This window comes from Chelonia mydas, chromosome 3 (genome assembly GCF_015237465.2).
Source record: "Chelonia mydas isolate rCheMyd1 chromosome 3, rCheMyd1.pri.v2, whole genome shotgun sequence".
In the NCBI taxonomy this organism is placed as follows: Eukaryota; Metazoa; Chordata; order Testudines; family Cheloniidae; genus Chelonia; species Chelonia mydas.
This window is the reverse complement of record NC_057851.1, coordinates 123,209,414-123,232,645: the sequence shown is the minus strand read 5'-3', so window position 1 is coordinate 123,232,645 and position 23,232 is coordinate 123,209,414. Positions and strand designations below refer to the sequence as shown.

The 23,232-nt window shown below is 40.7% G+C and overlaps 1 protein-coding gene across 30 annotated transcripts in view; it reads right to left on the bottom strand.

Annotated features, from left to right (window-relative positions):
- Positions 1-23,232, bottom strand: part of AFDN (afadin, adherens junction formation factor) — a 215,865-nt gene that overhangs the window by 126,447 nt on the left and 66,186 nt on the right. For 24 of the 30 annotated variants that reach the window (XM_037895158.2, XM_037895174.2, XM_043543215.1 and 21 more), the window contains exons 2-6: positions 22,744-22,939; positions 9,825-9,940; positions 6,314-6,477; positions 1,910-2,070; positions 869-1,026 (exon numbers count right to left, since the gene is read on the bottom strand). In XM_037895158.2, the coding sequence (XP_037751086.1) occupies positions 869-1,026; positions 1,910-2,070; positions 6,314-6,477; positions 9,825-9,940; positions 22,744-22,939 (795 nt within the window). The remainder of the gene's footprint in view (positions 1-868; positions 1,027-1,909; positions 2,071-6,313; positions 6,478-9,824; positions 9,941-22,743; positions 22,940-23,232) is intronic. The other 6 variants (XM_043543212.1, XM_043543231.1, XM_037895170.2 and 3 more) reach the window with 1 other exon arrangement.

Below are 23,232 nucleotides of genomic sequence, written 5' to 3'. Positions count from 1 at the left end.
CCACAGGCTGATACACAGGATGGAGCTCACAATCAAAGCCCAGAGGTAGCAACTTATTTCAAATCCCACAACCTCTCCTCACCCCAGCAGCTGCAGTGGGCAGATGGAACTGTATTTTTAATCAGTGTGTTGCCTGTAGACCTCCCTGCTGAAGCTACACCACACAGCTAATAGGTAAATTAAAGACAAATTCTATAAAAAGTTTGATTTTTTTATTCAAATTAAAATAAACCTATGTCTCATTTTCATATCATTCAATGAGCTGAGGTTGTTGGGTTTTTTTAATTAGACATCCTTAAAATATATATTCAACTTCGAAAAGTTAAACACCAAACTGAAATTCAATTTTAGCTTCAGTAACAGCTTTCTTATTATACATTATTGAACAGCATCTGAAAATATCCCAAAATGTAAACTTTATCAGACTTGGGCCTGATCCTCCTAACACTTATGAATTGAGTATTCCATTTAGTTCAGTGGAATCAACCATTCACAAAGTTTCTCACAAGTTTAAGTGTTGGCAGGACCGAGGCCTCAATTTATAAACTTTCCTAAAATTTATTTGATATAGTAGCATAAGACTGCAGTATCAATTTACGTATAAAAATATATTTCCATCAGTTACACATTGCTATGCAACGAAACAGAAATAAAAATGTTTTAAGGTTTTAAAGATTTGTTTAAATGAAAATGAAATTGAATTGCTTAAGAACTACTAACATATCTAAGTGACAAGATACAAGTTCTAAGATTAAAATATCAACAAACTTTGATAAACTATGCTGATTTTTTAAAAGTTGCTTTAAGAAAAAAAAAAACCCTCAAACATAAGCATCAGGAGTATTTTGATGTTAATAGCTTTACTTACCCGAGCAATACAGTAATCCTTGGGATTTTCCTTTTCCAGACCGTACTTCTCCAGTGCTTCAATAACTGCAAAGTCTGCAGTATCTGTAGTGGACAGCAGGATGGTCTTGTATGGTATATTTGGTTTTAAACTGTCTGCATAAATCCTCAGGGTCCCACCTTAAAAATATATTTAATTACTATTTTATCTGAGGAAAGGGATATGCAACCACAGACTTAAGCATCCTAAACGTTTGAACAGACTTCTTTAGTATACCTTAACACCAAAACTCTACAAATTCCTCCTTTCATAGATTCCATCTCTTGCCCATCCCTACATACAAATGCTGTACCCATCCAAACAACAAAAGCTATCTTTTAGCACATTATACAAAAGAATTCTCATTTGTTACTCTAAATATTTAATTTCATGTATCTGAGAAAGACTGTGCTTATAAAACACCAGTATATAGCTTCTTCAATATTTCCCTGAGAGATCCATTTCTCCTTCCTTTTAAAGAAAATGCCTGGGATAAGAATGAGCATGCAATCGCTGTATCAAAAACAAACTGTTTCCCAGAATCCTTTTCTGAAATGTAAACAACGTGAATGGGAAACCGCACATTCCAGCAATACATCTTACAACCTTTCTGACAGTTAAATCCAGGTACACAGAGCAGAGTTGTGATAAACAGGGCACTGAAGAGCTTAAATTATCTTAATTTACCTGAATCCCGTAACACTGTCACACACACTGGTACATTGAAGTCCAGGAATTTTACCGGACTAATTTTTACTTAATAGTTTGGCAGTAATTTTTTTTTTCAAACTCTAGCCAGTTTTTTTTAAGATGTTACTAGCAACGAGATCAAAGTAAACGATCAGTTACCAAATACAGAAACTGGCTTTAGTATGAGTAAATTAAAGAGAGGAAAGTTAGATGTCACTGGACTAATTTAACAGAAACTTTCAAGAATTGTTGGCCATGAGAAAAAGGGCTAACCTTCCTTTAAGTAGAATATCATTAAATTAAAACATACAAGAAGCAAATCTGAATCACTACCTGAGTCTGGCCGGCCATCAGAGCTGCGGAACTCCTGCATTCTCTTCTCTAGTTTCTGTTGTCGCCGTCGTTTCATGACTACCTCAGGATTGGATATTGTGCGAGTGAAGCTGGTCTCCGGCATATCTTTGTACACCTCTGCTGCAAGACGAGAATTCTCACTGTCAAATTAATTTAAAGAAAAAGAAAAAAGGAAATATATTGTTCAATACTTTGAAACATCTAAACACATCCTAATTACCACATGAACTATTAAACAATTAGATCTGCACCGTGAGAGTCAGAGTACATCACTATACAAGGATAATGTTTTCACTTACCATACCTCTGTTAGAATATTATTCACATGCCTGCGCTCATGTACAATAAATAGTAACCAAGAGTCTTGTATATTAGTACTAGTCACAAAGGCAAGAGAATCAAGGTCTTTTTCTAGAAAAAAAATTTAAATTATGAAATGCTAGTCAGATTTTCACATTTAATTTTATTCTGGTCTGCGGGTGTTTTAGCTCATCTGGAAGCAACTAGAGTTGGTATGTCTTTGCTACTCAACATTCATTTTATTTCATTCAATTTGAATCACAAAACCAAGTTCAAGCAAAATTACGTTAGGGAAGGCTAAGCAAAATTACGTTAGGGAAGGCTAAGCAAAATTACGTTAGGGAAGGCTAAGCAAAATTACGTTAGGGAAGGCTAAAAAGGTTATTTTTGTGAAGGCAAAACGACAGAAAAAAACATGCAGAGAGAACTCTGGACAAAATAAAACACCTGTATTCTACTAATAATTCAAATGAACAATTAAATCCACTGACATGTCAACCAATAATTTCTTTATATTAATGTAAAAACATTAAAATTGTGCTAAAAAGAAATTGAGTTATTAACTTAAAACTCCGATAGTAATACACAAGAATAATGTATTGTGGAGCTAAGTTTGCTCTCTACATAATATGCTTAACAAATGAAAGGATGTTGATAAATTGGAGATGATTCAGAGAAGAGCCATAACAATGACTAAAGGATTAGAAAACATGCCTTATAGTGACTGACCTCCTTGAGTCTATGTATTTAGCTTAACTCAGAGAAGGTTAAGGGGTGGACTTGATCACACTCTAGATGTATCTACATGGGGAACAAATATTTAATAATTGGGTCTTCGTTCTAGCAGAGAAAGGCATAACACAATATAATGGCTGGAAGTTGAAGCTAGATGCATTCAGACTGGAAATAAGGTGTAAATTTTAACAGAGAGAGTAATTAATCATTGGAACAATTTACCAAAGGTTGTGGTGGATTCTCCATTACTGACAAATTTTTACATCAAGACTGGATGTTTTTATAAAAGATATCCTCCAGGAATTATTTTGGGGAAGTTCTATGGCCACACAGGAGGTCAGACTATGATTACAATGGTCCCTTCTGGTCTTAAAAAGGTATGAAAACGTAAAAAAAGCAAGGCTTTAAAGACGACCAACAGTAGTATATTTCCTCACCCTGAGACATAACTCATCACTACTCATCACAAGCACTATACACCACAGAGAATGCACCACTAAAACTTGTCTCTGAAAAAAATGCCGGCATTCCATCACCTCCTCCCCAAATCCCACCCACACATCCTGCCTACCCTGCACACAGATCAGGCTCTTCCCTCTAATCCCATTGTCCCCTCTGCACAATTCCATGAACTTATATATACACACACACAGGAATATGTCAAAGATCTTGACTGCCATGAAACTATTCAACTGATTCACAAGAAAAGCGTATCTTTTGTGTTGAAGAGCCTGGTTGCCACAAAATGCATGAAGATTCTGGTCTTCTACAAAGTAGCCACAATTTTGTCAAAGATCTGATACTAGCCAAACTCATTCCCCATACACAATGTCAGCCCAGAGCTTTATCTCAGAGATCATGTAGTTATTCCTGAAGTTCATAAAGTGCATGTAGAAGTTTTCATACCAGATTAAGGTCCATCTAGTCCAGTATCCTGTTTCTGTCAGTGGTCATACCAGATGCTTCAGAATCAAGTGCAAGAAACATCATAATGAATAATTATGAAATAACCTGTCTACAGGTGAAGTTTCTTGCTAACATCAGACAGTAAGTGGCTGGCTTACATCCTGAAGCATGAGAGTTTAGATCTCCCTTTATCCTATTCTGATGTGGATGTTAATATCATCCATATAAGTATCCAATCCTTTTTTTAATCCTCATAAGCTCTTTGCTTCAGTGATACTTTATGGCAGTGAATTACACAGCAGTTATCCAGAGTGTAAAAAATTATTTTCTTTTAGCAGTTTTAAATTTGCCTCTCCATGATACCGATTGTGCACTGGCCCTTGTATCACGAGAAAGGGTAAATCGGTGTGCCTAATTCACCATCTATACCATTCATTATTCTGTGTACCTAGTTCATGTTTCTTGGTATTTGACTCCTCTTTAAACAAGTCTTTTCAATCACTCCTCATATGGCAGTTTCACCAGGCATCTATTTCCCCATTCCTTCTCAAACTCTTATTTCTGCTCTATCTTTTTTGTAATAAGATAACCAAAATTGAACATGGTGTTCTGGGTGCAGATGTACTACTATACGTACAAAGGAATAATATTCCAGCATTATTTTCTATTCCATTCCTTACACATTCTAATATTTTGCTTCTTCACCAAAAAGTGAGCACTGAGCAAATGTTTTCTTTGAAATGTCCACAATGAGGCTTATGTGAATATACAAGGTGTTTATTAAATTTCTGCAGCAAATAAAGCTGCAAAGCAGGAGCAGGAAGAAAACTGGTGCTTTTAAGTCCCACTGTGAGGTACTTCAGGCTCCTATTGACCAAGGAGAGCTGAGGGAAGGAAAGTACTGTTATGAAGTGAATGACACCAAATTTTCTATTTAGATGAAAGTGTTTGTGCCCAACAAAATATTGGAGGTTCAAAACCTGGGAAAAAGTAAAGAAGAAGAAAAAATTCTGCAGGACACAAGGCAACAAAACTCTGAGGCAACAAAAGAAGAAATTGCTGCTGTCCTCCGAAGATGATGTGGACTGGGGCTCCAAAAGGAAATACAAGCAATGGGTTCGCAGTTGTAGCAGGTAACAATGGCAAAGGAACTTTCATAGCTCCCTCTGGACAACATAAAATGGGTAGCAAGTAAACAGTTGTGGATTAGAAACATGAGAAATGTTATGGTACACATTTTTAAAGAACAGGATTTCAGAACAACAACATGTGCGTGAAATTTGGCTGAATTAACATTACTAAGAGAACCTTTACTTTTTCATTTCATAGTCTGAAAATTCAAAAGTGTATGCTAATATAACAGTGTATGATTTTGTATCTTAATTTTTCCTTTAAAACCTTGATTTATTGGGTTTACAAGTTTTCAGTCTGCAAAGCTGAAGGCAAACATTTTAAAAAATGGGTGCCTAAACTTAGACACCTAAATCTATATTTAAGCACCTAAACAAGTGGCTTGATTTTCAAAGTAATCACTTTCTGCTACTTCAATAGGACATGACAGATGTTCAGCACTTTTGAAAATCAGGCATCTTATTTACGTGCCTGAATGAGACTTCAGAACCCTAACTTTTGGCATTCATTTCTAAAAGTTTTAGTCTTAAGTTTGTCACATTGACATACAACACTTAGTTTCTCGGTTATCACGGCCAACATTTTATTTTGTATGTGAGCTCTACAGGGACCTGCCTACGTTGCCTTTTGCTCTCCAGTTTTCCCAACAAATCAAGTTCCATACAAGGATGAATAGTGTATGCTCCCTGAACTGTTCCACTGAACTAGGCAGCAATATATGGGGGAGTTAGAGATGGAGTCCAGTTTGCAATTAAAGAACTGCAGGAGCCAGAATCGTAGGCTGGTGAGGTAAGCAGCCTGGAGAAGGGGTGAACACCCAAAGACCAGGGAGTTAATGAGATGGGCCACTGAAGCGTGCTACAAGCTCTTCCGTTTCCTAACAGAAGCACGTGTGGAGGGGAGAAGGTTCTGAGCTGGATCGCCTGGGCAAGATCCTAAGAGTCAAGGCCCAGAGAGTGGATCCAGGCTACCTGGAGGGCAAAAGGAGAAACTCATCTTTGAAATTAATCATTTTTTAAAAAGTTTCAGAAAAGTATTTTCACCTATGAGCAACAGTTGTGGATTTTCGTATGGGAAGAGAGTCAGGATGACAACAAACAATTTTGCTGTGAAATTTACAGGTTGTTGCACACTTTAGGAGTTGCTGCCATAAAATTTGGTCCTACTGTCGCAGCCAAATGCTATTTATTTTAAATTATTCCCTCTCCACCCCCAATGTTAAGTGGTTACTTATGATTTAATTTTTTGTGAGAGGTAATAATACAACTAATTTATATCATAATTAACTTATCAAAATTAAAATAAACTTACAGATCATCTCCATGAAAAGGTCTATCATCTCTATCTGATGCTTGTCGCAATGCCTCTTTCTCTCGCCTCTTCTTTTCTTTCTTTTCTTTCTTTGATAGAGTCCGTTTGAAGTTCTGGATCACTCCCTCTTTTTCTTGTTTTTCAGGCCCATTGCTCTGAGCCTTCTGAAATGAATCAAGTTAAACTGCTTTGGTCACTTGGTCTACTGCAAAGTTGCTGATGATCTCTAATTACATCACAAAGTAGATTTAGTAGTTTAAGTTTGTAATGCATAACCTAAAACACTTAGTAACGCCATACTGGAAATAGATACAGCAAAAGATAATAGATACAACAACCACTGCATTACGGGAGGTGGGAAGGGGAAAAAGAGAGAGAAGGGGAAGGAACCATTAGCAATTAAGCATTTGATTTTTAAGTTATAAACAACTAAAAACATATTCTTCAAAGACTGTCTGAAATGATTACAAGCCTTGTAGCCGGTGCTGCAACTCACTACCACCTCCCCAACTAACTTACAGTACTTACTGGCATCTTAATTTTAGTCTCTTTTATACTTTAAAAGAAATATGAAGTTGGATGCAGACTGATTTTTTTCCCCCTTTTATAATATATCCTCCTGTCTTTTTATTTAGAAGGATCTGAAAAAGTTTTTCTCTTCTTTCAAGACACGGCATAGGCTCAATGGCTCTTTGCAGCAGAGGTTATATTTCTTGCAGCTTCTTTTCCTGATAAGATTGTACCCAAGTGCATTTTTTGGGGGAAAAACATAGCATTAACAAGTAATACTAAAACAATATGTCAGAAGCAATCAGTAATAAAAGGCTCCCAGAATGCCTCTGACAAGGAGATCCTTGCACGCCACTGCGAGTGGCAAGCTGACTAAATTGCTTGGGAACCTTTTGAAAACCACTTCAATTTTTGATATTTCTAGAAAGGAGATCTGGTGAGGCCAAAACACCTACACAGGGAGGTACTGATTTCCCTCATGGTTGGGCATCAGTATGAATACTAGCTCTCTCCTCTCAACATGGGAGGGGATTGATTGAAAGATATGACAACCCTGCCCAGGTGGTAAGTCAAGTGGAGCCAAGCTTGTAGGCACTACAAGTGGAGTCTGGTGAAAGATGTCAGATAGGTGCATGTAGCTTAACAGGGAGAGGCACTGACACACCGTAGATCGAAGTTTGCGGATGATGCAAGAGATCAGGTTGCTCATTGCCTAAAATCTGTCTGCAGAAACTAAAGCTCTCACAGATATTAAGTCCAGCCGTGCCTCTATAAAATTTTCTGTCCTTGTGCAGGACAAAATGGATTTGTCTTCGTTTATGCAAATATCTACGGTGGCAAGGAGGCCCCGAAATAACTCTGTTGCTGATATAATCTCTTGGCGGGATTGGCCTACCAGAAGCCAGTCATCTAGGTATGGAAATACCATATACCCTTAATGTCTCATCTGGGCCACTCGCACTGCAAAAATATTCGTGAACACCTTGGGCACCATCATGAGTTCAAAGGGAAGGACGTGGAATTGGGAGCACTGCTGACCAACCATGAAACACAGGAACTTCCTGTGTGATGGGTGAATGCCCGCGTGACAATATACATCCTTCACATCAAGAGCTGCATACCATGCTCCTTCCTGAAGGGAGGTGATTATAGATACCACTGTTACCATCCTGGATTTCAGCTTTCGGATAAAGTTGTTGAGCTGCCAAAGGTTCAGGATCTGTCTCCATGCTCCGTCCTTTTTGAAAATTAGGAAATATGGGGAGTAGAGCCCTCTCCCCTGCAACTGAGGAGGGATGCACTCTATTCCTCCCCGGAATAAAAAGGATTCTGCTTCCTGTTGAAGAATCAGTTGGTGAGAAGGGTCCCAAAAGGGGGGTTTGTGAAGAGGGAAGAAGAGATACTCTATGGAGTAACCCTGATGGATAATGTGCAGAACTCAACTGCCTATGGTGATCTTGTTCCAACTGTCGGCAAAGAAAGTAAGATGGCCCCCAAAGATGACAGGAGAAGATGTAGGTGGCATCAGTGGTGATGCATGGATCTCAACGTGCATGTCAAAACCATCCTCTAGCCTGAGGTTGAGAGGATATGGAGGCTGTAGCAGTGGATGGAGCTGAGAAATGAGACCTCTAATCTTCTGTCACTTACAAAGAGGTTCAGGTGGATGCTGGTAGAATGAGGTATGTGAATGGGGTAGTCATAGCTATAGGCTGGCACCCACCAGCAGCCAGCTCCCCGACTTTTTGCCAGCACCTCCCACCCACCATTGACCCCACTGCTCAACTCCTGCGCCTCCCGCCTGCCATGATCAGCTGTTTCACAGTGTGCAGGAGGCGCTAGGAAAGAAGGGGAGGACCAGGGATGGGGCATGCTCAGGGGAGGGGGCGGGACAGGGTGGGAACTTGGGGGAAGGAGTCAAGTGGAGACAGGGCCTGGGGTAGAGTGGGGATTTGAGCACCTCTAGGGCCTGGAGGAAGCCAGCGCCTGTGGTCATAGCTGAAAGTGCTGTCTCTGGTGTTTCCTACTTGGGGCTGGAGTATAAATCCCCAGGGATTACAAGGTGGATCTTGAGTCCATGCGAGAATGGAGAGACTTGTCTGTCTTTTCATTGAAAAGGTTGGACTCATTGAAAGGGGGAGCGGGTGTCTTGGACCGTATTTTGGACCTCAGACTCAGACTTTAAGGCAGGGGTCTCAAACTCAATTTACCTTAGGGCCAGTGCCAGTCCTCAAATCCTCCCAGCGGGCCAATAATGTCACTCATGCTGCCCAGAATCCACCCCCAAAACTGCACCCCCCCATCTGCCTAAGGTTCTGGGAGGGAGTTTGGGTCCGGGGAGGTGGTCTGGGGTAGGGGATTGGGGTGCAGGCTCTGGGAGGGAGTTTGGGTGCAGAAGGGGTGAGAGGTTGGGTTCTGGGGTGCGGGCTCTGGGATGGAGTTTGGCTGCTGGGTGCATGCTCTGGGCTGGGGCAGGGTGCGGTTTCAGGCTCTCGGAGGGAGTTTGGGTGCGGGGGTGTGTGGGAAGAGGGTGCAGGCTCTGGGAGGGCGTTTGGGGCAGGACGGGGATACAAGGATATTAAAGCAGTTCTACACAGTCTACACTGTCTGCCAGTGGATTTTCTGGTAATATTTAAGTGGTTGTTTTGGCCTTTAAATTCCTAAGTTTGAGAGAGTAACTAACTCTCTTGTCATGCCATACTTCCACAGTTGGAAGTAGCAAAAACGCTCAAACTGGGATCCCAATGGTGTAAACCAGAAGGGGCTACTGGCAAGGAATTCTTTGTTACATCTTCACAGCTTTAGAATTCAGTCTCTCTGTACTGTTAGCAGGTTAATGTAAGTTATATTGAAGCACTTAAGATATTTTTAACTTATGATATGAACAGGTACACTTTTATTAATCTAAATAAATATTTACTGAATTTGAACAAGTCACAAAATCACAACAGCGCTTTCCTAAGAACTAAAACCATCACCACCACCTTGCATATTACCTTACCTTTGGAGGAAGTGTATCATTTTCATTCTTAAGAACAAACCTCCCCTCTCGGTCATCTTTGTTCCAATTTAATTGTACAACAAGAGGCTTCTCATCTATATCTAATCTTCTTTCTTCTTCAAAATATGAAAGAGAAAATTGATAACTAATGGTTATTCAGCATCTCAAGATTCAACACAATTATGGTATGTTACTTTGGCTTAGTCAGAGTTGACAAATTGAGGATTAAACTGATTCTCTCTTTAAAGAAAGGTTTGCTGTGCAGGCAGGTCTCCTTATGCTTTTCTGCAGCTACGGAGGCAGAATTCAAACTACTGGGCTTCTCAATGCAAGGAGCTATGCCTTTTCCAGTGACTAATGGTTAATTTTTTACTCCTGTAGCTGCACAAACTGAAGATCCATTGTAAGTAGATCTGTGGATCTTGTAGGACAGAGACAGTGAAATTTGGGAAGCACAAACTCCCCATGCGTAACTACAGGTGGAGCACATAGCAATATATACAGATAAGAATGCCTAAAGCAGTGATTCTCAACCAGGAATCCAAGGCCGTGAGCAGGTTTCAGGGGGGCCGCCAAGCAGGGCCAGCGTTAGACTGGCTGGGGCCCAGGGTAGAAAGCTGAAGCCCCATTGCATGGAGTTGAAGCCTAGGACTTGAGGGCTGAAGCTGAAGCCTGAGCAATATAATTTTGCAGGGGCCCCATAGCATGAGACGCTGGCGCTTGCTATCCCGTAACGCCGGCCCAGGCTTTTATATGCAGAAAACCAGTTATTGTAGCACATGTGGGCCGTGGAGTTTAGCATGTTGAGGGGGCCTCAGAAAGAAAACGGTTAAGAACCCTTGGCCTAAAGCACTGCCATTTTAAAAGACCTTTTAACTTTTTCAAACATTCACCTTTTAGACTGAAATTTACCCAATCTGCACAAACACAAATATGTTTAGGAAGGTTGAACAAAAATAAACCAAGCCATTTTAGAGTAGGAAAAAAGTGAAAAAAACCACTATGCACATATATAAGGGGGCAGAACTCAAACTGCACATGAAAGCTTAACTTAAAGTTTGAGAACCACTGGTCTAAACTTATGATTTCTTAGAACATAAAATAAAAAATAAAATATGCTGAATCCACAAGCTTCTATATAAAACGGAGTTAAAAGTTGCTTTTCTATAGAAAGACAAAATTGGGGGGAGGCTGGGGGGAGAAGAGAAGTGTGGGGAGGAAACATCTAACTTTTGAGGTCAAATTTTATCAATATGGCACAATAGGTCATGTACTGTATTAATAGGGTGACCATCTGTCCCATTTTTAAAGGGACAGTCCCATTTTTTGGGACTTTGTCTTATATAGGAGCCTATTCTCCCCCATGCTGGTCCCGTTTTTTCACAGTTGGTATCTGGTAACCCTATGTATTAAGGGCTTGACCACGTAGGGGATCCAGGAGCTGTGCAACAGACTGGCAAAGTCACCACAGGTTTTGGGACCCAGCCTCTGACTTCAAGACACGCCATCACGCATCTCATCATCAAGATCATCCATTGAGCCCACGTGGTCTCATACTCCTATTTTATATTTTCTCCCTAGCTAGGCTCTGATTGGCTCAGTTTCAAACTGAGTATTATTTATGACTCTACCCATCTTCAAAACCCACTTTCCAGCTTACAGAAAAACAGCGATCTGCCCAGTGACTACCAGCCCTGGCTTCTGGATGGTTTGGGGCACTTGAAAGGAGCCTTGCTCCGTCTCCTTGCATGTGTTCACCAATACAGATATAAACAAAACAGAAATTCATTAATTTCTCAACTGCCTTTTGCTCTGTTTTATTTATACTGCAGTGAAATTACAAGAGCAGAAATCTTGGATTGTTCTTTTATTTTTCTGGGGTAGGGTAGGGGTTATGTAACAAGGGAGAAAGAGCAGAATGGGCAGAGAGACAGGAGGAACACTGGTGTCAAGGCAGGACACTGTGGGAAGAAGGTACAACATTCTTCAGCATGCAGCCTCTAGTGTTGATTTCAACACCTGGGACTTAGAAGGAAAAAACTGCCATGGCTGCAGGTCATAATAAAGACCCTATTTGGGAATCTTTTAAAGGAATTCCTATACCTCTGGGTAAGAAAGGAACACATGCCAAATGTAAACAATGCAACAAAGAGCTACAAGGCCTGGCTGTCAGAATGAAACATTTTAGAAATGCTCCTCAGAAGGCAATACTTTGAAGATGATTATGAGGACATGTCTGAACAATTTGGATCAACTTGTTAGTAAATGTATTTTTGCACCATTCTTATGTACTGCCTTCCATCTCTTACTATCTTAGTAAATGATAAACTTAAATTATTGTATGCAGTGTTGTAGCTGTGTTGGTCCCAGGATATTAGAAAGACAAGTTTCAGAGTAACAGCCGTGTTAGTCTGTATTCGTAAAAAGAAAAGGAGTACTTGTGGCACCTTAGAGACTAACCAGTTTATTTGAGCATGAGCTTTCGTGAGCTACAGCTCACTTCATCGGATGCATAGCATATCGTGGAAACTGCAGAAGACATTATATACACACAGAGACCATGAAACAAAACTTCCTCCCACCCCACTCTCCTGCTGGTAACAGCTTATCTAAAGTGATCATCAAGTAGGGCCATTTCCAGCACAAATCCAGGTTTTCTCACCCTTTCCCCCCCCCCCACACACACACATACAAACTCACTCTCCTGCTGGTAATAGCCCATCCCTCTTTGAAACCTCTCTTTATAATGCGCATGATAATCAAGGTGGGTCATTTCCAGCACTAATCCAGGTTTTCTCACCCCCCCCCACACACCCCCCTCCAAAAACCACACACACAAACTCACTCTCCTGCTGGCAATAGCTCATCCACACTGACCACTCTCCTTACAATGTGTACAGCAAACAAGGTGGGCCATTTCCAGCATAAATCCAAGTTTAACCAGAACGTCTTGGGGGGGGGTTGTAGGAAAAAAACAAGGGGAGATAGGCTACCTTGCATAATGACTTAGCCACTCCCAGTCTCTATTCAAGCCCAAATTAACAGTATCCAATTTGCAAATGAATTCCAATTCAGCAGTTTCTCGCTGGAGTCTGGATTTGAAGTTTTTTTGCTTTAAGATAGCGACCCTCATGTCTGTGATTGCGTGACCAGAGAGATTGAAGTGTTCTCCGACTGGTTTATGAATGTTATAATTCTTGACATCTGATTTGTGTCCATTTATTCTTTTACGTAGAGACTGTCCAGTTTGACCAATGTACATGGCAGAGGGGCATTGCTGGCACATGATGGCATATATCACATTGGTGGATGTGCAGGTGAACGAACCTCTGATAGTGTGGCTGATGTTGTTAGGCCCTGTGATGGTGTCCCCTGAATAGATATGTGGGCACAGTTGGCAACGGGCTTTGTTGCAAGGATAGGTTCCTGGGTTAGTGGTTCTGTTGTGTGGTATGTGGTTGTTGGTGAGTATTCGCTTCAGGTTGGGGGGCTGTCTGTAGGCAAGGACTGGCCTTTCTCCCAAGATTTGTGAGAGTGTTGGGTCATCCTTCAGGATAGGTTGTAGATCCTTAATAATGCGTTGGAGGAGTTTTAGTTGGGGGCTGAAGGTGACGGCTAGTGGCGTTCTGTTATTTTCTTTGTTAGGCCTGTCCTGTAGTAGGTGACTTCTGGGAACTCTTCTGGCTCTATCAATCTGTTTCTTCACTTCCGCAGGTGGGTACTGTAGTTGTAAGAATGCTTGATAGAGATCTTGTAGGTGTTTGTCTCTGTCTGAGGGGTTGGAGCAAATGCGGTTGTATCGCAGAGCTTGGCTGTAGACGATGGATCGTGTGGTGTGGTCAGGGTGAAAGCTGGCCCTACTTGATGATCACTTTAGATAAGCTGTTACCAGCAGGAGAGTGGGGTGGGAGGAAGTTTTGTTTCATGGTCTCTGTGTGTATATAATGTCTTCTGCAGTTTCCACGATATGCTATGCATCCGATGAAGTGAGCTGTAGCTCACGAAAGCTCATGCTCAAATAAACTGGTTAGTCTCTAAGGTGCCACAAGTACTCCTTTTCTTTTTAGAAAGACAAGGTGGGTGACGTAATATCTTTTATTGGACCAACTTCAGGTGTAGCTAGAAAGCTTCTCTCTCTCTCACTAGAAGTTGGTTTAAAGAGATATTGATTGCCTCATCCACCTTGCCTCTCTAACTTAGTATCATAAATTTGTGTTTTGGGTGGATTACTTGCTTATGAATTTCAAAATGTGTGTGTTCAAAATATTAGTTTATTAGGCATGTTAGTTTGTGGTGGGACCGTTTGTCAATTACATTTTTACTGTTACTTCTGAAATGGATTTTTATTGATCAGTATACTCAAACATTCTAGGTAAAGATTTTCTGTTTAAAAAGTAAAGTTTTATTAGGGATTTATGAATTTTAACATTTGGAAAAAGTGGTTTTTTCCCAAGCTGTTTGGTATGTTGCTAGAAATAAAAGTTTTTAACAGATTTAGATAATCCATATGATTTATTATTTTCCCTATAAAACTGGGTTTAGAAAAATTACCATTACATAATGGTACAAATCCCCTTTTTTTAAAAAAAGCAGTACACTGAGTAATAGTGAGAGAGTGTGATGTTACTTTTTTGTTTCAAGGTCGAGCTTAGACATAAGGGGTTACGAACATGCATGATATGCAACGTCTACAACTTCAGAGACACAGAAATGTTGCAATTAAACATACATCAGTAAATTACCTTATTGAAAAAAACCACCACACTTTCTTCATCATCCAGTAAAAATCAGGACCAGCAAATTCCAGCAATACTGCTTGGTTCATTTGTGCAACAAATTCTCCTTTTCATCTTGTTCAGAACAAACATTTCATTGATGTGGTTCAATTATTATGACCAGACTACACTCCAACCAGCAAAGCAAACATTGCTGGAAGGTTGCGGGATACAGCATATGAGAAGGAAATTGAACAGTGTGCAAAAAACACTGATGGTAAATTTGTTGATCTAAGTCTTGATGGATAAAGCAATATACAAAAAGATTCAATACATGCTTGTGCGACAAGAAGATGAGGTTGTCTACCTTACAGAAACATTTGATACATCAGGAAATGTCCACACAGAAGAATGCTTAAAAGAAATAGCAATAAAAGCTATAACAAATTGTGAACAAAAATTCAAGTATATAATGCTGCAGATGTAGCAAAGATGAGGAGAAATCTAGAAGAAGAAAATTAAGGGAACCTGAAAACTTAAAACATATGGATGCCATGCTCACTTGATGCATCTTTTAGCCAAAGACTTAACTACAGCTCTAGGAATAAAAGAAAATGTTGCTGAAATTGTAAAACACTTCTGTAACAGCCACTTTGCTTCAGGCTTCACTGAAGAGAGCAAGAGGATTCAATCTAATTCTCCCCAAGATGTATGCTGGAATTCAGTGGTCGACTGTGTTGAGCTATTTATTAAGAACTGACCTATTGTCATTACAATTTGTGAAGAAAATCGTGACAAAAGCAGATGGAATTATCACACGCAAAGCAGTCAACTTTGATGCTGAATATGAGAAGGTTACTTGCCTTCTGAAGTAACTGAGATTCTTTGAGATGTGTCCCTCTGTGGGTGCTCCACTTCAGGTTTCGGTGCGTCCCAGCACCGTCAATCGGAGATTTTTGATATCAGTCTCTGGTCAGTGTGTGCGCGCGCAGTAGCAGCCTTGCGGTGCCACTGGTGCCTCATCTAACATGCGTACGGCCCAACCTCTTCATTTCCTTCTCTACTGTGGAGTGTTTAACTCGTACTCCAAAGTAGATGGGAGGAGGGCGAGTAGTGGAGCACCCACAGGGGGACACATCTCAAAGAACCTCAGTTACTGCATAAGATGAGTAACCTTCTCCTCTTCCTCAAGTGCTGTCCCTGTGGGTGCTCCACTTCAGGTGAATGTAGAGCAGTGCTCTTATGAGGACAGAAGTGTCTTCAGAGTTGAGTTCGTTGCTGAGGTTACTATAGTGAGGCCTAGTCTTGTGTCTGAGCTTGAATCGAGAGTAACTGCAGAGTGGCTCTTGAATGTTGGTTCAGAGGCCCAGGTCACCACCCTGCAGATGTCTAGAATGCGTACATTGTGTAGGAATGCTATGGAGGTAGCTAAAACTCTTGTCAAGTGGGTTCTGATGCCCAAAGGGGCTTCAGTGTTGGGTAGAGAACAGCACATATGGATACAGCTGGATATCCATTTAGATAATCTTTGCGTAGATATGGCAGAGCCCTTTCATCATTCTGTTGACACAAAAAGTCTAGGTGATTTTCAGAAGGGCTTTATTATGTCCAGATAAAAGTCTACGGCATGGCAAACATCTAATGTGTGTGGGATCGCCTCTTGAACATTAGTGTGTGGTTCTAGATGAAATGTAGGTAAGCGAATTGGTTGGTTGAGGTGCAACAAAGATAATATTTTGGGCATAAATTCAGGATGTGTTCTAAGTTATCCTTGAAGAAAATTGTGTATGGGGAGTGAGCCATGAGAGGCCCTATCTCACTGACTCTGCACGCGGATGTAATGGCGACCAGGAAGGCCACTTTCATAGATAAATGAAGTAATAATAAGCATGTGGCTAAGGGTTCGAATAGGACTCTGGTGAGACTTCTGAGCTCCTGATTTAAGTCCCATGCTGGCGTGGGTTCTCAGATGTATGGATACATGTTCTGTATTCCAGTGAGAAATCGCTTAGTAGTTGGGTGAACGAATATCGAAGTACCATCTACCTGCTGATGGAAAGCCGTGATGGCAGCAAGGTGAACTCTAAGTGAGCTTGTAGCAAGCCCTGAGTTTTTTAGGAATAATAAATATTCCAGAATTAATGCCAACGGTGCCTGGCTTGCAGATATTTATTTGTTCTGGCACTATAGGAAGAATCTTTTCCATTTTTGGAGGTAAGTAGGCTATGCGTGTTGGGTTTCCTGCTGTTTAACACCACTTGTTTTACTTATTCTAAACAGGTTAGTTCGTCGTGGTGGAGCCATGAAGAAACCACACCTTCAGGTGAAATTTCTCCTAGTCTGGATGGAAGACTTGATCATCGTCCTGAGAAAGAAGATTCCGTAGGCGAGGGAGAATGAACAGTGTACAGATTGCCATGCATGTTAGGTAAGGGAACCATGTCTGTTCAGGCCATGTCGGGACTATGAGTATTATGTTGGCCCTGTCAGTTTGTATTTTGTGTATTATTCTGGAGATTAACTGTATTGGTGGGAATGCATATAGAAGAGGAGCGTTCCATCTGATAAGAAAAGCGTCCCCTAGGGATCATGACCCTAGTCCTGCTCATGAGCAAAATCTTTGGGCATTTCTTGTTTAGTAATGTCGCAAACAGGTCTATGTGTGGGGATCCCCACATGTGGAATATGTGTTGTGTTATTTCATTGTTCAGTTCCCATTCGTGCTCTTGGGAAAACTGTCTGCTTAATGTGTCCGCTATTTTTTTCTGTCGACCCGGGAGGTATGCTGCTGTAATAGCTATGTTGTGTGTTATGCACCAGTTTCATAGTTTTAAAGCCGCTGTGCACAGGGAGTGGGAACATGCTCCACCCTGTCAGTTTATATAGAACATACATTCAATGTTGTCTGTCAAGACCCTTATTGTTTGCTTCGTATAATAGGGAGGAAAAGTAGGCACACGTTGTGGATTGCATATAATTCGAGCGGGTTGATGTGGAAATGTGTTTCCATGGGGGACCACTTGCCTTGGATTGTATGTATGTTCAGGTGAGCTCCCCATCTGATCAGCGAGGCATCTGTTGTGATTTATATGGATGGTGGAACCTGTTTAAATGGGATACCTGAGCAAACATTTATTGGATTTGTCCACCTTTGTAGTGATTACAGCACCTCTGGGGTTGGTGTGAGTCTTTTGTTTAAACTGTGCTTTTGTGGTATATATACACACCAAGCTCAGCCATCCTTGTAGGCAGTGCATGTGTAGTCTTCCGCATTATACAACAAAAGTGGTGGCTGCCATATGTCCCAAGAGTCGTCAGCAGGTGTGTGCAGACACCCATGGGCTGTCTAAGATCACTGATATGAGGGAGGTCATTGCTGTGATTCAGGGTATCGGCAATGATGCTCTGGCCTCCACTGAGTTCAGGTGTGCTCCTATGAAGTCCAGTTGTTCTGGAGTTAGAGTAGATTTTTGCTTGTTGATTTGTAGTCTTAGGGAGTGAAAAAGAAATATGGCTTGTCTAGTGACGTGTAACATTTCTGTCTGGGTAGAGCCTTTTAGCAGGCAGTCATCAGGTAAGGTAAGATCAATATTCCCTGTTCGCACAAATGTGCCACTACCACCACTAGGGTTTTGATAAAAACTCATGGAGCCATAGATAGTTTAAATGGCAATACTCTATATTGGAAGTGAATCGTCTGAGAGCAATGTGGATGGTAATGTGAAAATATGCATCCTGTAGGTCGAGGGCTGAGAACCAGCCCCTCTCTTCCAGCGCAGTTCAGTGTGATCAAGTTCAGCATGACCATTCTGAATCTGTGGGTACAAACAAATTTGTTGAGTTTTCTGAGATCTAGAACGGTCTCCAACCTCCATTTTTCGTCTGAGTCAGGAAATAATGTGAATAAAATGCCTTCCCTCTGAGTTCTCTTGGAACTTGTTCCCCAGCTCCTAATTGTAGAAGGTGATGTATTTCTTGTCTCAAAAGGTGCTTGTGGGAGGGGGAGTGGGTAGGTGGGATGGAGGTAAAGGGGATGGTATAACCTATTCGAATGATTTCTAAAACCCATTGGCCTGTGGTGACAGAAGCCCATGTATGATATAATGGTTGTAGCCAATGACCAAAGGTTTGCAATAATCTGCTTATTGGCGCTGGTCGTGGGGGAGGTCGGGCAGACCCTCAAACAATGTTTCAAAATCAGGTCGTCTTTGGTGGTGTTTGGGACATCATAGCCTGAGGCTGGGTAGTGCAACATCTCTGTGGTCTGTGCCTTTGTCTTTGGTTGTCATATGGTCTCTACTGGTGCTGTGACACATTGTCTCTGCTATGGTTGTGAGGCTGGTATCTGTATCTCGTCTTAGGGGGCGTGTAGATCCCAAGGGTCCTCAGTGTCGCTCTAGAGTCCTTCATGGAATGGAGGACCTCACCCATCTTAGTGGAGAAGACCTTGTCCCTGCTGAAGGGGAGGTTCTCTACTTTGTTCTGAAGTTCCTTTAGGATATCCAATGAGCGTAACCAGGATGCTCTGTGCATAACAATGGCTGTCACCGATGTGCATGCCGCTATGTCTGCCACGTTGAGGGATGCGTGGTGCACTGTTCTAGCAATATGTTGGCCCTCATTGATGATGGCTTGGAATTGGTCTCTTTTTCCCTCCAGAATTTCCTGGATGATATCGTTCATTTTGGTATAACTGTCATGATTGTATTAGCAAGTAATGCCATGTCACTGAAGAGTAAGCTTTTTGCCCCAAGAGGTCTAATCTCTTCCAATCCTTGTCTTGGGGCGTGGATCTGCATGGAGGTTGTCTGCCCCATTGGTTGACCACCTCCACCACTAAGGAGTTAGGGTTGTGGGTATGAGAAAAGGAAGTCCATACCTTTATTTGGCACATAGTATTACCTGCCAAACACTTACTGGTTGGAGGGATGGTGGCAGATGTTTGCCACACCGTTTCTGCAGGTTCCATCAAAGCATCATTTATGGGCAATGCTATTTTTGTCATGGAAGGCGTGTGTAAAATCTTGAGGAGCTGGTGTTGTGTCTCCAATTGACGGCTCTGGGATGCACTGACACCTGAAGTAGAGCATCCACAGAGACAGCACTTTGAAGGAGAAACTAAAAGCTATTTCCACAGCCTGGAACAAGATGCAGAAAAATTGCTGCTGTATTGCTTTTAATGTTCTTTCTACATTTCATCATCAAGGAACACGGAAGAAATACCCAACAATAAAGTTTAGTTGCATGCAGTAAAGAAGTGGCTGGATCAAGCACTTACTCCACTGCATTTTCTTGGCATCATTCTCAACCCAAAGTACCGGGATAGATGCCTAATTGCTGAAGATGCTGCTGCTATGACATGGGCATCTAATAATCACCCAGTCATGCCAACCATAATAAATTTCAGGGCTGGAAATGAACTATTCAAGCACTACATATTTGCTGATGGCGGTATAAAGAAAAAGACAACCCACTAAACTGACAGACGTCACGAGGTAAGCACCTGGAACCGGAGTTTGTTGGAAGTGCTAAGCCAGCTTCTGACATCAGTAGCCTCTCTCTTCCACAGGCCCAGAAAGAATATTTTCTTCATTTGGACGATTTCTCAATTTTGAATTAATTAAACTGGGAGTTGAAAAAGCAGGAAAACTTGTCCCTCTTCCAGTCTCTGAATAAAAACAGGGAAGGAGGGGATGAGATCTACTAGTTTTAGAAGACTGAAGGACAGCCTAAGTAACTTAGGAGACAGTTCTCATTTTCAAGAGACGTCAACAAATAGGAAAGCTCCAGTCACTTATACTTCAGCATACCTGAAAATATTTCCAGGTTGACCTGAAATAATCAGTTTAATTCAATGACTACAGTTAATCCCCCTGTTCCTTTAATAAATCATTTAGTTGTAAATGTGAAACATGTTTTGATAAGAGATGTTTACCTATCCAAAACATTTAAAGCTGCTGTTTAATAAAAATAAATTTTATATGCTGCTGTGTTTAATTAAATCCCAGTTACCATCCTAATGCAGCTTGACATAGATCATGAGCAAAAAGTTAATTATCTAGTAAATAAGCAATATATCTATGATGTTACACCCTCTGGTCTTCATAGAAATATGGTTATAATATGAATACAACATAACTAAGATATACTTTATGCAAGATGGCTCATGTAAGATATCATTGGAAAAGCTAAGATTTACTGAATGTGATTATCCAATTTGTATGCCTGTGTCATTTCTGTATCAGAAGTTAGGAATATTGACTATGTAACAATTACAACTGTGCATACACTTGTGCCCACCAGACAGTAAACAATCGTCCTGAATGAGCCATTTAAGAAGGACAATAGAACTCTGAAGATACTAATCTCCCAACTTCCTGAAGAGTTTCCTGGAATGCTGCATTGACTCTACAGGGTCAGATGATAATGTCACCTGATGCAAAATATCACCTTGGACACTGCTGGTACTTTTCCTCTGTAGGGGGACAGGGATCAAACAAAGGTTTCCTGCCTTAGGTAAATCCTTTTTAAGGCTGGGGAGGGGGTTAATCTGGACTCTCCTCCATTGCCTACCCAAGAAGAAAGACTGCTGAAAGTACCTGAAGTAACAAAGAAACTAACCTGAGGGGAAAGGCAGGGGTGAGTACAGAATGAGATGGGGTCCAATCTGTAAGAAGAAATAACTACAACTCTACGCTACAGAAACTCTGCAACTTGCCTAAAACAACATTTAGGGTGAGAAATTACTTCTTGAAACCAGTCTCTGCAAGATCTTAAGCTTAGTATGCATGTTTTGCTTTATTTGCTCAGTAATCTGCTTTGTTCTGTTTGCTACCCCTTATAATCACTTAAAATCTGCCTTTTATAGTTAATAAATTTGTTTTATTATTAAACCCAGTTTGTGCAATTTCTAACTGGGGGGCGGGCAAGAAGTTTTGCATCTCTCTCTTCAATTTGAGGGAGAGGGTGAATTTTTATGAGCTTGCACTGTGCAGATCTTTCTATACAGTGCAAGACAGTACTATTTTGGGTTTATTCCCCAAAGGGAGAGGTGTGCACCTGAGTGCTGGGTGAATCGTCTCACACAGAGCTGACTTCAGTCTGTGTCTGCTGCTGGGTGTGGCGCACACACACTGCAAGAGGTCAGAGCGCCTACTTCAGCAAAACAGGGAAAGGGAATCCAGGCTGATGGAAGAGGAGGGGCTCAGTGAAACCACAGTACATCAGGTGGCATCCCAGAAGGGAGTGGGGGTCTAACCCATAACAATATCATTCACCATTTTCTAACATACTAAAATGTTCAGTTAATATAAAGCTGAAAGTGTTAAGCTACGTAACTACTTAAATAATGTATAAACTATAGTGTTCCCTCCTAGGTGGCAAAAAGGTGTGCCAAATCTAATGTAAAGGCCCTGTTTAATTGTAAATCAAGATATTTTAATGTTTATATCAATCAATGAGCATGCACCTTTCTTTAGAAAATAATGAAGTACAAATGAAACAGTTGATCAAAATTGATTATTTAAAAAGAGGCTTTCCACTTGATTTAAATTGCCTTGATTTAAGTCAATCCATCTAGTTTTAGAAGAAACCTTTCCTATTTAAAAACCTTTTCTTTCTTCTATTGCTATTTCTCTATTGAAAGAGACAACAGGAGAATCTCAATGTGCAACGCGAAGAGGAAAACTGACGATACACCAAATGCTATCAAATGCGCCAACTAACATTTTCCCCTCTAATGTCTTTCAGTTACTATAAACTGTGATGCTACTTGTAAAAGCAGGTAAAAACAAACCTTTCTGAGAGAAATGTGTTTAACATGACAGTGTCCTTTCACTAGATTGTGTTCCTTTAACTATAGCTGTGCATTCCACCTACATTAACTTGGTCGTTTCTGAATGAAGGCCTTTTAGTTAGAAATGAGTATTCCCACACCGTCATCACCCATCTAAAGGATAACAAGTATAATATTTTCAAAAAAGGTCACACCATCATCATAATTTACACAAATTTGTGTCTACGTTACACCCCATTATATTTTGAAATACTACCACCACCAGTTGAGAACCCTTTGCAATTACATATTTAAGTGCCAAAGAAACCGAAGTACATTTGTTATAGTAAGTAGTAGGAAACATTTATCATCTTTCTGTATCCTTTTAAGAAAAAAATACAGGAACGAGACCCAGACAGCATATACTAACCTCCACTGACATGCACTTCATAAAGTGAGTATTTAGGAGACGACAACATTCGCATGTCTGGTCGGAATTTCTCTGCAAGGGTTTCTATTACATCTTGCGTTGTGGCAGTGCTAGAAACACGAATACATTTTGTTGCAAAGTTTCCAGCTGCTTTGTCTTGAAAATAAAATCTCATGACTCCATGAAACTCCAAATCCTGTAATGAAATAAGAAGTGAATGTAATTCTGATTGAAACGCTTTTTCTTTTCCCCTTGGGAATGGAGGAAATTATTCCAACCATACACCTTTGATGTATGTCTGTATAATTTAATAAATTTTCCTGAAGTATTCTAAGCACACTGCATTTCAATAAGTAGAGGAAAGGAAAGTTGGAAAAGCCTGGGATATTCTAGAAATGCAGATGTTTATTTTTTAACTACTCCATACTGTTAGGGATGGTTTTGTGAGCTAAGCCTTCGATATTAAACACACAGACACCCAAGAATCAT